Source organism: Lycorma delicatula, chromosome 1, assembly GCF_047948215.1.
Source record: "Lycorma delicatula isolate Av1 chromosome 1, ASM4794821v1, whole genome shotgun sequence".
NCBI lineage: Eukaryota > Metazoa > Arthropoda > Insecta > Hemiptera > Fulgoridae > Lycorma > Lycorma delicatula.
This window is the reverse complement of record NC_134455.1, coordinates 212,484,296-212,498,539: the sequence shown is the minus strand read 5'-3', so window position 1 is coordinate 212,498,539 and position 14,244 is coordinate 212,484,296. Positions and strand designations below refer to the sequence as shown.

The 14,244-nt window shown below is 29.0% G+C and overlaps 2 protein-coding genes across 2 annotated transcripts in view; one reads left to right on the top strand and one right to left on the bottom strand.

The window, feature by feature from the left end:
• Mtpbeta (mitochondrial trifunctional protein beta subunit) overlaps nucleotides 1-2,706 on the top strand; it is a 40,956-nt gene extending 38,250 nt beyond the window's left edge. The window contains exon 11 of the mRNA XM_075371596.1: nucleotides 1,516-2,706. Within this exon, the coding sequence (XP_075227711.1) occupies nucleotides 1,516-1,563 (48 nt within the window). The 3' untranslated portion in view covers nucleotides 1,564-2,706. The remainder of the gene's footprint in view (nucleotides 1-1,515) is intronic.
• Nucleotides 2,707-8,241: 5,535 nt separating this feature from the next.
• Nucleotides 8,242-14,244, bottom strand: part of LOC142318250 (protein phosphatase 1 regulatory subunit 42-like) — a 32,597-nt gene continuing 26,594 nt past the window's right edge. The window contains exon 7 of the mRNA XM_075354815.1: nucleotides 8,242-8,416. Within this exon, the coding sequence (XP_075210930.1) occupies nucleotides 8,304-8,416 (113 nt within the window). The 3' untranslated portion in view covers nucleotides 8,242-8,303. The remainder of the gene's footprint in view (nucleotides 8,417-14,244) is intronic.

The following is a 14,244-nucleotide window of genomic DNA, read 5'->3' as shown; positions in this document are numbered from 1 at the left end:
AAATTTCACTGTAATGAAAGATATTTTACAGTATGTTTAGATTTTTTAGAAATTCCCGACACACTTGTTAAACAAAAGTAACAATCGATTACATGACCCTTTGGTTCACGCCAAACCCATAGTATACCAAATGACAAAGCCTTCCGTGTACCTTTCAGCCATCCTCTTAAATGAACAGAACAATTAGTGCTTACTATAGAGGTGCCCATGTCTTATCCTGATCACCAATTTTACATTACAAATGATTTTACAAGTACAAATGATGCTTTTTTTAATTAAAGGTGTAATGTTTTTTCTTTACGGTAATCTCACCACAAACTTAAAAAAAGGCATCCACATCATTTACACAATTTTGAGGCATTATTGTCATAATACCTCAAAATTGTGTTGCACTGTTAACAAACTTAGACAGCAATAATACTGAACAAAATCAGTTCATTCCTAAATCCAGTGGTTAATACAAACATCACAGCTGTGTTTTCAGCTACATGTTTTGACCTCCACAGACATGATTAATCTTGTCCATAAAGGCTCACTCTTCTGCATTAGATATGATGTCATAATATGTGACTATGATATGATTTAATTCTTTGTCTAGTATTGTTTATTTATAGCTTACAAATTATGATAACAAAGTTAAACAATAAAAAGTGAACTATCAAAATGCAATATAGGAGCTTAAAATGCTAACTATATGATGAAAAATGAAAAAAAAATCTCTTAATTAAAATTTAAAAATTTTTCAGAAATGGTGAGTGAAATAAAAAACAGACAAAAATTATGTTTATCAGTGTAATTTTTATTTTTACTTCATCAGTTGACTTTTTTTACTAGTCTTTAGTTTTTTTAAGGTTCACATACTAATTACTTTTAATAAAATTGAGTTATTAATATTATAATTATTATTTTTTATCTTAATTTACTTCAGGTTAACGTATTATTAGTAATTTAATTATTTTTTACAGAGTGATGTTAAAATGTTTGAAAAATTTGGTCTTGTTCATAATTTAAAGGAATCCATTTAGTATTATGACTGCGATTTAGATATGATTATCTTCAATAAAATCAAACTAAAAAATATTAATTACTAAGATATTGTTACATTTTTCAATTATAATGTTTAATGTTAAATTAATATTAAACATTTGAATATAGCATTGATGAGTTTCACAAGCTTCTCAGTTTAGTGAAAGAATAACTCTTCAATAGTTAATCAGCTTCAAGCTGTGTAGATTTTACACAAGAATGCCTAAATATTGAGATAATAAGTATTTGGTGATTGTAGTAATTATTTTCCATAACTGAATCTTTACTTTGTCTTCAAAATTCATCGTTTATTTCATCATTCCTGTTTAAAATTTCAGATGATACCAACCATCAAATTGCAATTGAACTTCTGAACTTCCGACCTGTTGTGAATCGGATTATCATCTAATTCTTTTTTTCTGTGATGAATTATAAGTAGGAATGGAATTATGTTCATGTTTTCTATGTTTTTTTTGTTTTTGTTTTCAGGGTGTTGGAATGTTGGTGGAGAGGCATCCAGATGCTACTCCAAATTAAATGAAGATTTTAAGATTTCTTTTTACAAAAAATAATTTTCCAACTTAAGGGAACATATTACATTGGTAGTTGATTTTAATATTAATTCCTTAAATTCTGTTGATACTTTTTAATTTTCTAAGAAGGCATTGTGATGTATCATTTTCTATGGTGCTATTTTATTGTGTTCTTACACTGAAGTGAGTTAATAATGTATCATACTAAAAAGAAATTACAGCCATTCTGTTTATTATATCGATTACAATTGGTTTCAAAATAATTACTTATATTTATTGTTATTAACATTATTTTCTAATTGGTAAATACAAATCAAATAATCTATTTATATATACATATATGTCTGTAATAGTATTTATTATCTTAGTTTCTCACATCTTGTGTTATTAATATGTTGTGACACAAATTGTAAATTTTGTATCTGTGTAACGCAGTACATTTTTCTGTGAAAAAAAATATTTTTTTGTAATCATTACTTTTATCATATCTTTATAATAAAAATTATAAATCCAAAATTTGTTATTTTATTATTTAATCTAACACAATTATAGTATGATAACAGTATAAGAACTTTCATTTTCATTTACAGAAAATGTATTCTGTACAAATAAAGAATATTCTACATTTTTGCCAATAAAGTGCCTTACATTATTACAGAGCATAAATTCTTTTATGGTAGATATTTACTCATAATGCTAATAACATTTAGTTATAATGTTAATAACTGCCTATTATGCTTTTTGAAGTATATTGTTGGATTTGGAGTATTTTACATAGTAGTTACTACTAAAGCAGATCATAAAATTATCAAAGAATAGACGATTTTGTTGATTTTATTAACTAGCTTAAAATAGTAATAACACTTACTCCAGCTGTGGTAATTTTGTTTTGTGTGATTTTTGTTACATAATAATAATAATTTTCTAGATAAAAGCTTTCTCTTATAAATAATTTTTAATCACTTTTTATAAATAATTTATTTCAAGCTGGATCAAGCATCATTTTGTTAATTTTTCAGTGTACGTATGTTTTTTTATCTTAATTTACTTCAAGTTAACGTATTATATTTAAAGAAAAAGGCATTACTTTAATGTATTTATTCTTTTATAAATGATATATATTTGTAATAAATGTGTATAGTTATTATTTTTTATTTAATCATTCCTTCTTTGTAATATACTTTTTGCTTTATTTTAATTTGTTACTTTAACTTTTAATTTATTACAGGATAGTTTTTTTAACAAATCAAGTTCTTGTAATTATTTTGATTACAGGTAGCTGTTATACCTGGCCTCATACAGACTATGCTACTTAAATCTTATAGGCTTTCTTTGGCTTCTGAAAAAATAATATAAAAAAAAGCCATTTAACGTTTTATGATTTATGTTTAACATCCATCTTAATATTACAAACAACCAAAACCATTATTGTAGTTACGGGGTGGAACCAAAATTCAAATTTAAAAATTATTAGAATTCAATTTTTAAACCAAGAAAGTAAGGAAATCTGTTTAGATTGCAAAAAATTCTGTTCAAGAAAAAATGTAAGCTTTTCTTCTTTTCCCAATTAGCCAGTTCTAAAGATAACATTTCTTAAAATTGAAACTAAACGAACTATTTTAGAGTACTGAATTTTATGACTACTGTGATTTCAGGGTTCTTGAAATTATTACACTAATTTTACAAACATGGACTCTGTACTTCACTTTAGAAATAATTATGTAACCTTATTCCATTGAAACAATATTATATATTCTAAAATTTTACTTTAGATATTTCCAACTTTGCTTGTGATTTTATCCTGTAGAATTGTATTATGATGTTTGTTTATATAAAAATAATCATGTGATTTATTTAGATCTAATTTAAAATCATGTTTTTTAGTTCAGACAAAAAAGATAAGTATTGCAACATTGATCATTTTCTTTACCTATTCGAGTTAAAGTAAAATATAATTATGTGAGTGGAAAACATTATTTTTATAAATATGCAGCCTCAATAATAAGCATAATGAGTATATTATACTACAGTTTCAATGAATGATAATGAGGTAAACTAGGTATACTGATTAGATTTATGCGATTTGCTTTTAGAGAATGGTTAATGCTGTTATGCCCATTAATTAGAAGTAGATATCCAAAAAAAGCTCCACAATCAAAAAATTGGTCTCAGAAAAATGAATCCAATCTGAAAATGAAATTAAAACAACATTCCCATCAAACTATTGCTAATTCATTTTGAAAAAAAAGTATATTAAATAGCTGTGATTAATTGTAAATATGAAAATTACAGTGATAAAAGATGAAAAGTGAGAAATTGATAATTGAACTGTATTTTCTGTCTGTTGAGGCCTGAAGTATGTGTGCATGTATGTAAGTACACACCACACATATATATGACAACCTTCAACCAGTTGATGTAATTCACCATTGGGCAAAAATGACACATCGCTTTTAAAAATAGCTACTACATGAATAAGAATGTAAATCATTACTTATATCTATTATTAATCTCAGATTGAGATTATCACATTATTGTGTATTATTCTCCGTTTATGCATCATGAGACCTTGCTGATTGTGAGGGTGCTCAGTGGTACAGAGTAGCTGGACCGAAGGTGCAACCACATCGGAGAGGTATTTGTTGAAAGCCAGACTAAGAAATGATTCCTGAAAGAGGGCAGCAGCTCTTTCAGTAGTTGTTAAGGGTGATCACTCAAACTTCCAGTACTGCACGGCTGAAAGCAATGGAAAACTACAGCTGTTTTTTTTCCAAGGAATGTAACTCTCTGCATTTTCATGTAACAAAGATGGAGGCGCCTTCCTTGGTAAAATATTCTGGAGGTAAACTAGTCCCTTGTTCGGATCTCCGGGTAGGGACTACTAAAGAAGCATTTACCAGAAAATTAAAAAATAACATTCTATGAGTTGGAGCGTGGAATGTTAGAAGTCTAAAAAAGGTTGGTAGGTCAGAAAATTTAAAGAGTAAATAAAATAGATTAAATGTAAATGTAGTAGGAATTATCAAGGTTCGGTGGGAAGAGGAAAACGACGACTTTTGGTCAGGTAGTTTTAGAATAATTAACTCAGCTTCAAATAAAGGGCAGGCAGGAGTAGGTTTCGTAATGAACAAGAAAATAGGGAAAAGAGTAGAGTATTTCAAAATACATAGCAATAGAATCATTGTAATAAGGATAAAATCAAAATGTAAGCCGACAACAATTGTTAACGTCTATATGCCTACAAGTACCCATTATGATGATGATGAGGTAGAGTGTATATGAAGAAATTGAAGCAACACATAAAAGGGGAAGAAAATTTAATAATAGTTGGAGATTGCAATACAAGTATTGGGAAAGGCAAGGAAGGAAATATTGTGGGTGAATACAGGCTGGGCAAAAGGAATGAAAGAAGGGATCAACTAATGAAAGAGGAAATGAAGTATAATTTAGTAATTACCAACACCCAGTTTAAAAATCATAATAGAAGAATATACACTTGGAAAAAGCCAGGCGATACTGCAAGTTATAAGATAGATTTATATCATGGTTAAGCAAAAATTTAGAATCAACTCATCGATTGCAAAACTTACCCTCGAGCAGATATTGATAGCGACCATAATTTAGTGATAATGAAATGTAGATTGGGGTTTAAAATCCTGAAGAAAAGGTGTCAGATGAATCGCTGGAATTTAGAGACGCTTGAGGAAGAGGAGGTAAAGAAGTTTTTTGAGGACATCACAAGAGGTCTGAGTAAAAAAGATAAAGTAGAAAATGTAGAAGAAGAATGGGAGATGTTAAAAAGAAATGTTATGGGAATGTTAAAAAGAAAATTCTTAAGTCAGCAGAAGTGAACTTAGGCAGAACAAAGTAAACCTTGGATATCAGAGGATATATTGCAGCTGATGGATGAACGTAGAAAATATAAGAATGCTAGTGATGAAGAAAGTAAAAGGAACTATCGACAATTAAGAAATACTATAAACAAGAAGTGCAAACTAGCGAAAGGATTAAAGAAAAGTGTTCAGGAGTGGAAAGAGAAATAATCATTGGTAAAATAGATGGCGCATACAGGAAAGTAAAGGAAAATTTTTGGGTACATAAATTAAAATCTAATGTGTTAGCAAAGTTGGTGCACTGATTTATAATACAAAAGAAAAGGTTGATAGGTGGGTGGAATATATTGAGTTATACAGAAGAAATGAATTAGAAAATGGTGTTATAGAGGATGAAAGGGCAGAAACAATACAGAGATCTGAATTTAAGAGAGCATTAAAAGATTTGAATGGCAGAAAGGCTCCTGGAATAGATGGAATACCTGCAGAATTATTGTGCAGTGCAGGTGAGGAAGTAATTGATAGATTATACAAACTGGTGTGTAATATTTACAAAAAAGGGGAACTCCTGTCAGACTTCAAATAGTGTTAAAGTCATGATACCAAAGAAAGCAGGAGCAGATAAATGTGAATACAGAACAATTAGCTTAACCAGCCATGCATAAAAAATCTTAACTAGAATTCTGTACAGAAAAATTGAGAGGAAAGTGAAAGAAGTGATAGGAGAAGACTAGTTTGGTTTCAGGAAAAGCATAGGGAAAAGGGAAGCAATTTTAGGGCTCAGATTAATAGTAGAAAGAAGATTAAAGAAAAACAAACCAACATACTTGGCATTTATAGACCTAGAAAAGGCATTTGATAATGTAGATTGGAATAAAATGTTAAGCTTTTTAAAAAAATTAGGGTTCAAGAACAGAGCCAGAAGAACAATTGCTAACATTTACAGGAATCAAACAGCAACAGTAATAGTTGAAGAATGTAAGAAAGAAGCCATAATAAGAAAGGGAGTCCGACAAGGATGTTCCCTATCCTCGTTACTTTTTAATCTACATAGAACTAGCAGTTAATGATGTTAAAGAACAGTTTACATCTGGAGTAACAGTACAAGGTGAAAAGATAATGCTACGATTTGCTGATGATATAATAATTCTAGCTGAGGGTAAAATAAGATTTAGAAGGAACAATGAAGGGCATGGAGAAAAGATTATGGGGGTAGAAGAATTTTGTTATTTGGGAAGTAGAATTACTAAAGATGGTCGAAGCAGGAGTAATATAAAATGCTGAATAGCACAGGTGAAATGAGCCTTCAGTCAGAAATATAATCTGTTTTCATCAAAAATTAATTTAAATGTCAGGAAAACATTTTTGAAACTATATGTCTGGAACATAGCTTTATATGGAAGTGAAACTTAGACGATTGGAGTACCTGAGAAGAAAAGATTAGAAGCTTTTGAAATGTGGTGCTACAGGAGAATGTTAAAAATCAGATGGGTGGATAAAGTGACAATTGATGAAGAGAGAAGCATTTGGAAAAATATACTTAAAAGAAGAGATAAACTTATAGGCCACATATTAAGGTATCCAGGGATAGTCGCTTTGATATTGAAGGTACAGGTAGAAAGGAAAAATTGTGCAGGCAGGCAATGTTTGGAATATGTAAAACAAGTTGTTAGAAATGTAGCATGTAGGGGGTGTACCAAAATGAAACAACTGATAATAGGTAGGGAATCTTGAAGAGCTGCATCAGACCAGTCAAATGACTGAAGACAAAAAAAATTTCTTTGGCTAAACATTTAAGAAATTAATATAGTTGAAGATTTATTGATTTTCACATTTACTGATAACAGTGCTCAGGAAGAAAAATTTTACTACTGCCAAAGTCATATGCACACTTCTAAGTCTTCTAGCACTTGTCTATTTTACATTGAGGCCTGAAGTAAACAAAATTGCACAACAGCTACTGCATGCCTGATTTAGTTTCTATTGTAGTAATAATAATAATACACAAATAGTTGCCTATTACTCAGTATATTCTAAAACATTATGTTTTTATTAACTTAAGAAAAAGTTATAAATTGTTAAATATACTAAAGTTATCTTAAATGGTAATTTTGTTTTACTGATACAGCAGCAATTGTCATAAGCAGTTAGTAGCTATACAAAATAATAATGGTTTAATGAAACGATAAATATAAATAGAATAGATGATGGGTGGAATATATTAATTATATGTTGGAAATGAATTAGAAAATGGTATTATAGCGGAAGAAGAAGAAGTCAAAGAGGATGAAAGGGGAGAAACAATGCAATGATCAGAATGTAAGAGAGCATTAAAAGATCTGAATGGCAGAAAGGCTCCTAGAATAGACAGAATACCTACAGAATTACTGTGCAGTGCAGGTGAGGAAGCGATTGATAGATTATACGAACTGGTGTTTAAGTAATCAAATAATATTTTCATTGTAATTAATATTTCATACCAAATAAAAAATGTTGGTTAAAAAAAAATATATTTATGAAAATAATACTAAAGTTCTTGAGCAAATTGTGACCATCTTAGTTCACTGTATTAAGATTGCTGCTTTGCAACAGACAGGTAAATTTTTCTCCTTCGTTTTTTGGGATTTTTTCAAAGGTGGAACCAATGTTAAGAATTGTGTTCCAATTAAGGTTTAAGTAGATAAGGGTCATCTAAAATTTGCCTCAGCTACAAAGATTATTTGAAAATGTATTTTAAAATACTGGCTTATGGAAATCCAACAAAAACAGTTTCTTAAATCTTCTAATACTGTTCAATAATTAACGACAGATAGTCTGCAGTAGGTAATTAGTATTATAATTTACATAACTAAATTTTTTACTAATAATTTATTTATTTTTTTAATAATTCATAAATAACAGAAAAACTATGTTATATAAGTGTAACAGTAGGTTTTTTATCTTGAGGTTGTTTTGGTTTAATCTTTCGGCTGTTAAAATTTTTCCTGAATGGTTGTGCCACCAAACGCTTTTCAAGAGGTAGTTCTGTAAAAGAACACATTTAATTTACATAGATATTAAATTATTGAGTTAAATATTTTAATCAAATTTTATTTGTTAAATCACTGACTACAAACAAATATTTTTGATAAACTATAGGTATTCCAATTGATTCTTCAGAGTAAATATCTAGCATGTCACAGTCTTAAAGTTTTGTTTCTTTAGCTAATCTACTAAATAATTATTTATTAATACAAATAAAGTAAAATACTAAAATTAATTAGCTATATAAGTTTAATGAATTTATAGACAGTAATGAGTCAGACATCGCAAGCAGAGTGCCCAGTCCTCTGTTATCAATAACCAGTCTTTTTATTGTGATTCACATTAAATAATATATTGGAGTACACAATCTTGTGAGACCTTATTGTAGGAATCACTATGTTAATAATCTGTTGTTTATTGCACTTTTTTTTTGTGCAATTTGTTTAATAAATCGGTTTTGACACACCAAAGTTTCATACATTGATTGTAAACAATGTTGTCACCTCACTTGTATCCATGTTATTAAGGAGCTGGATTGTATTTCTACTGAAAATCAAATCTGGTGCTGTCCGCCTTGCACTACATCAAGTCTTTAGTCTTGATGCAAGTTATGCAAGCTACTAGTGATTCAAATGAATGGAAAGCCAATCTATCTTAGGTTTTGTTCACATTAGACGAAGCTAAAGGAGATGGATAACAAATAGAGAAAGAACTAAACACATCATTTGAATATTTGTAAGAACAAAGACAATCAGCTTCTTTTTTTGTCTTCAGTCATTTGACTGGTTTGATGCAGCTCTCCAAGATTCCCTATCAAGTGCTAGTTGTTTCATTTCATTATACCCTCTACATCCTACATCCCTAACAATTTGTTTTACATATTCCAAACGTGGCCTGCCTACACAATTTTTCCCTTCTACCTGTCCTTCCAATATTAAAGCGACTATTCCAGGATGCCTTAGTATGTGGCCTATAAGTCTGTCTCTTCTTTTAACTATATTTTTCCAAACGCTTCTTTTTTCATCTATTTGCCGCAATACCTCTTCATTTGTCACTTTATCCACCCATCTGATTTTTAACATTCTCCTATAGCACCACATTTCAAAAGCTCCTAATCTTTTCTTCTCAGATACTCCGATTGTCCAAGTTTCACTTCCACATAAAGCGACACTCAACACATACTTTCAAAAATCTTTTCCTGACATTTAAATTAATTTTTGATGTAAACAAATTATATTTCTTACTGAAGGCTCGTTTCGCTTGTGCTATTCGGCATTTTATATCGCTCCTGCTTCGTCCATCTTTAGTAATTCTACTTCCCAAATAATAAAATTCTTCTACCTCCATAATTTTTTCTCCTCCTATTTTCACATTCAGTGGTCCATCTTTGTTATTTCTTACAAAGAAATCATATTTGTTATTACATTTCATTACTTTTGTTTTGTTCTTGTTTATTTTCATGCGATAGTTCTTGCGTAGGACTTCATCTATGCCGTTCATTGTTTCTTCTAAATCCTTTTTACTCTCGGCTAGAATTACTATATCATCAGCAAAACATATCTTTATCTTTTCACCTTGTACTGTTACTCCGAATCTAAATTGTTCTTTAACATCATTAAATGCTAGTTCCATGTAAAGATTAAAAAGTAACGGAGACAGGGAACATCCTTGTCGGACTCCCTTTCTTATTACGGCTTCTTTCTTATGTTTATCAATTATTACTGTTGCTCTTTGGTTCCTGTACATGTTAGCAATTGTTCTTCTATTTCTGTATTTGAACCCTAATTTTTTTTAAATGCTGAACAATTTATTCCAGTCTATGTTATCGAATGCCTTTTCTAGGTCTATAAACGCCAAGTATGTTGGTTTGTTTTTCTTTAATCTTTCTTCTACTATTAATCTGAGGCCTAAATTGCTTCCCTTGTCCCTATACTTTTCCTGAAACCAAATTGGTCTTCTCCTAACACTTCTTCCACTCTCCTCTCAATTCTTCTGTATAGAATTCTAGTTACGATTTTTTATGCATGACTACTTAAACTAATAGACAATCAGTAGTGGGACAAAATAATTAAAAGTTTATTATATGATGCCTTGGTTATTATAGAAGAACCAAAGATGATTGCAGAAGGATTCAAGACATTTAGAAAATTGGATGAAAATAGGTATATCTTTCTCATAAACTCATACATGTAATTCTTTGTATTTTTCTCTTGCACGTGCAGAAGTAGCTTTGTTTATAAAAGTGTTGAAGTTAAATAAAGTCCCAGGAAATCAATGGTATTTATGTAAAAGAAGTTAAGAATATTTTATCTCCAGTTTTTTTTTTATCAACCAGAGTTTTGAAAGTGAAAAATTTCCATCAGTCTTAAAATCTGCAGTAGTTTTTCTTCTGTTCAAAAATGCTTTAAATTTAAATTATTATGGACCGATATCCTTGCTTTCAAGGAAAACACAATTTTTGTGTAAAAATCAAAGTTAGTATAGTGTTTTTGGATCAGTAACTGATTTTTAAGCAATTTTGCTGATTCAGCTCTAGGGTATAGCTCAACAACTTTTGATCAATTGAACAATTAAAATAAAGACATGCAACATGATCTTCATTCATTAAAAAGTATGGTTTACCTTTAATAAATTAACTTTGAGCTTGAAAACTAAATACATTAATTTTTCTTTGAGAGATAGATCTTCTTGTGTAAAAGGAATTATTAGTGTGTCAGTTGTCTTCCATTAGTAAACTCTACATGTAATAAATGTTTAGTTATTGAGCACACCAATATCAAATACTTAAGTTTACACATTGATAAAAATTGCTTTTGGAAATTACATATAAAGAATCTGAAAAAGTGATATGATTTCAGTTTTAAAGAATTTCTACTGTTTGAAAAGTATCTGTCCACCGTATGTGTTTAGTACTTATACTTTTCAATTGTTCACTCAACACTTTGGTATGGGATTTGCTGCTGGGAAGTAACTTATTACTCCAATGCCAAATCAATTATCATTGCTCAAAAAAAAGTAGTGTGGCTAATAGATAGTGTTAAAACACCAACTTAACATGTAACTTGAATGTGTATTCCTTTCTTTTTACGATTTAATATTCTTCTTTTTTAGGCATTTATACCTGTATAAGTACTAACTTTTTATATAAAGTGGCTAATTTAGATGTACATTCTAGTAGCTTAAGTTACAAAACCATGTTACCCAAATTCAAGACAAAAATGTTGCATTCAGGTGTTTTTACACATGTTATGCACCCAAAATCTTTTAATCAATTGCCTATCCACATTATATCTTGTTCAACAGTGGTAACATTTTATAAAGCTCTTAAGGATTAGTTGCTCTCATCTGAAAGTATTGAATTTCTTTTAATTGATTAAAAATAATTTCTTTTGTTAGAGTAATTTAGAATAGGCTCCTTTGAAAATTATTTTGTGTAAGGCTTTGTAGCCATACAAATTGTATGGCTACAAATTGTATTAAATTGATATGTTTAATATAATCTGTGTAATTTAGTTCAAATCAATAAGCCTAAGCACTGGCACAATGTGTGTTGTTCCTTTATTAATTGTGATTGTAACAACTCAAAAATTTAAATTTTTAATGAGATATCTAACCACTATTCTACTATCGAATAAAAAAAAAATTAATTTTGTTTGTTTACATTTACATATTTACTATGTACATTACAACATTTTTACTTTACTACTGTAATTATATTGCGACATTTGTACTTTACTAATGTAAATATTTGTAATTTTTGTTTGTAATTCTGAAAATAAATTGAATTTCATTCCTCAATTTTAAATAGCTTTAAAACAGAATTTAAAAGGTTTTTAAAAGCATTCTTATTTCAGCTCCCTAGGCACAAGCAAAATAGTTCAAACACTATTCAAAATGTAAAATTCACTCTCAAACCAAATGAACAAGCAAGAATTCATTTTTGATTTTTTGTTTACAATTATTTTTTAAACTGGTTGAATTTGAATGTTGCCTTAGTTATATATCTTCCAAAAAAAAACATTTTGATTTCCTTTTTCACTGCAACTGGAATCACTTGAATGTAGAATTCCAAAGTTAAAATGAATTTTTACAATTTATATTTCACACTTTTTATAAGAAGAATATTGTCAATTCAATATTGACAATATGGATTCACAAATGTTTAGTAAGCAGGTTGAAATTGAACTGAAATAACTATTTGATTGATTAGATTTTGCAATCAAGTAACTTACTATAAGGTAAAAATCACAAGATTCATGTAGAGGTACTTACTTATCATTTCCTTAGTGACGAAAACAACTTATCAAGAACTACAGTGTACAAGTATTGAGGATAAAGACTATTTTAGACAGGAAGGATTTTCAAGTTTTACCTTCTATATTTAGATAATTACCCCAAATAAATGACAGAATCTATCTTATTAACACATTTCATATATATATAAATATCTAAACTTCCAAGAGAAATATTTTACAGCTGTTTCTATAAAAATATATTTATCTGATTTTAAGTAATTATAATCATTAGATGTACCAATTTTTATTAACAAAATGAAACTGGTGTATAAACCAGACCGTGAACACTATCAACAATAGAATTAGTTAATTCATAACAAAATCCCCCAACCTTCTCCCCAAATTATAAAATGAAAAAAAAAAAATTAATTCTATTGAAACTTAGATGTGGACAACAAATTGAAAAAACAAAGGTTGGCTAACCTCATCATTTAAACTCTACCTGTACTGAGGCCCTGTTATACTCCCTTTCAGTACGGTAGAATAAGATAAAAGTCTATCTGTAGAAAGTTCAAATGGGATTTGAACTTTTTGCAGACAAATTACATTGTAGTTATCAAATTAGTAAAATATTTTTAATAATATTAGTAAATATTAAAATATTTACTAATAGTATTAGTAAATACAAATATTTCTACATTGAATAAAAATTAAACAAGGTAAGATTCTTTAAACTAGTGATCCCGTTCCACCATTCAAAATAACTTTATTCTATTACTGCTAATAAAGTAAGTTTTCCAAATTAATTCCTGTTTTATTTAATTTGATCTGCATGTGTGCCAAATGCTCTTTTTTCTTACTTTTATTCATCTAACTTAATAAATTGTCGTGCATTTTTATTGTTTATTTTATTTCAATTACTTTTAAGCATAAATATTTTTCATTTTATTTAAATTCAAAAATTTTTCTTTACCAAGTTTGCTGTGAGTTGGTGAATTTAAGTACTCCGTGAATGTCTCTCATACTGTAAATAGGTGACTGTTTCCAAGGAGTAGTGAAGTGATAAAGTTTATTATACATACAATATTATTATTTTTTTATTTAGTTGGTCAATGGAGCAGAGGAAAATACAAAAACTATAAAGAGATATAAAATTACAGAGTCAATAAAATAATTATAATAGGAAAACAAACTGTAACTCTGATTCCTATCAGTAATAACAAGTTCATAGGTAGTGATAAAAAAAAATATTATTATTAACTAAGCATGTAAATTGTATTGTCAATACTGCTTTGATCAGACTAAAAAATCTTTTTCTTAAAATCTTAGTATTTAAAAAAAAGGCAGCACAATGGAATAATTACGTTTTTGTGTAAAAATTATATGTAACCCCACAGAAAGAAGTCTGGACTAGTCAGATCTGGAGACCTTGGTAACCACAGTCCTTTAGAAAGATTCTTTCATTAAAAAAAAATCCTGCAGCATCTCTATACAAGAGCAAGCTGTATGGCAAGTGGCGGTGTCCTGTTGCAATCACACTTATTCCCTTGCACTAAGATTATGAACTGTTGGATAATTTCTTGGTAGACAGCA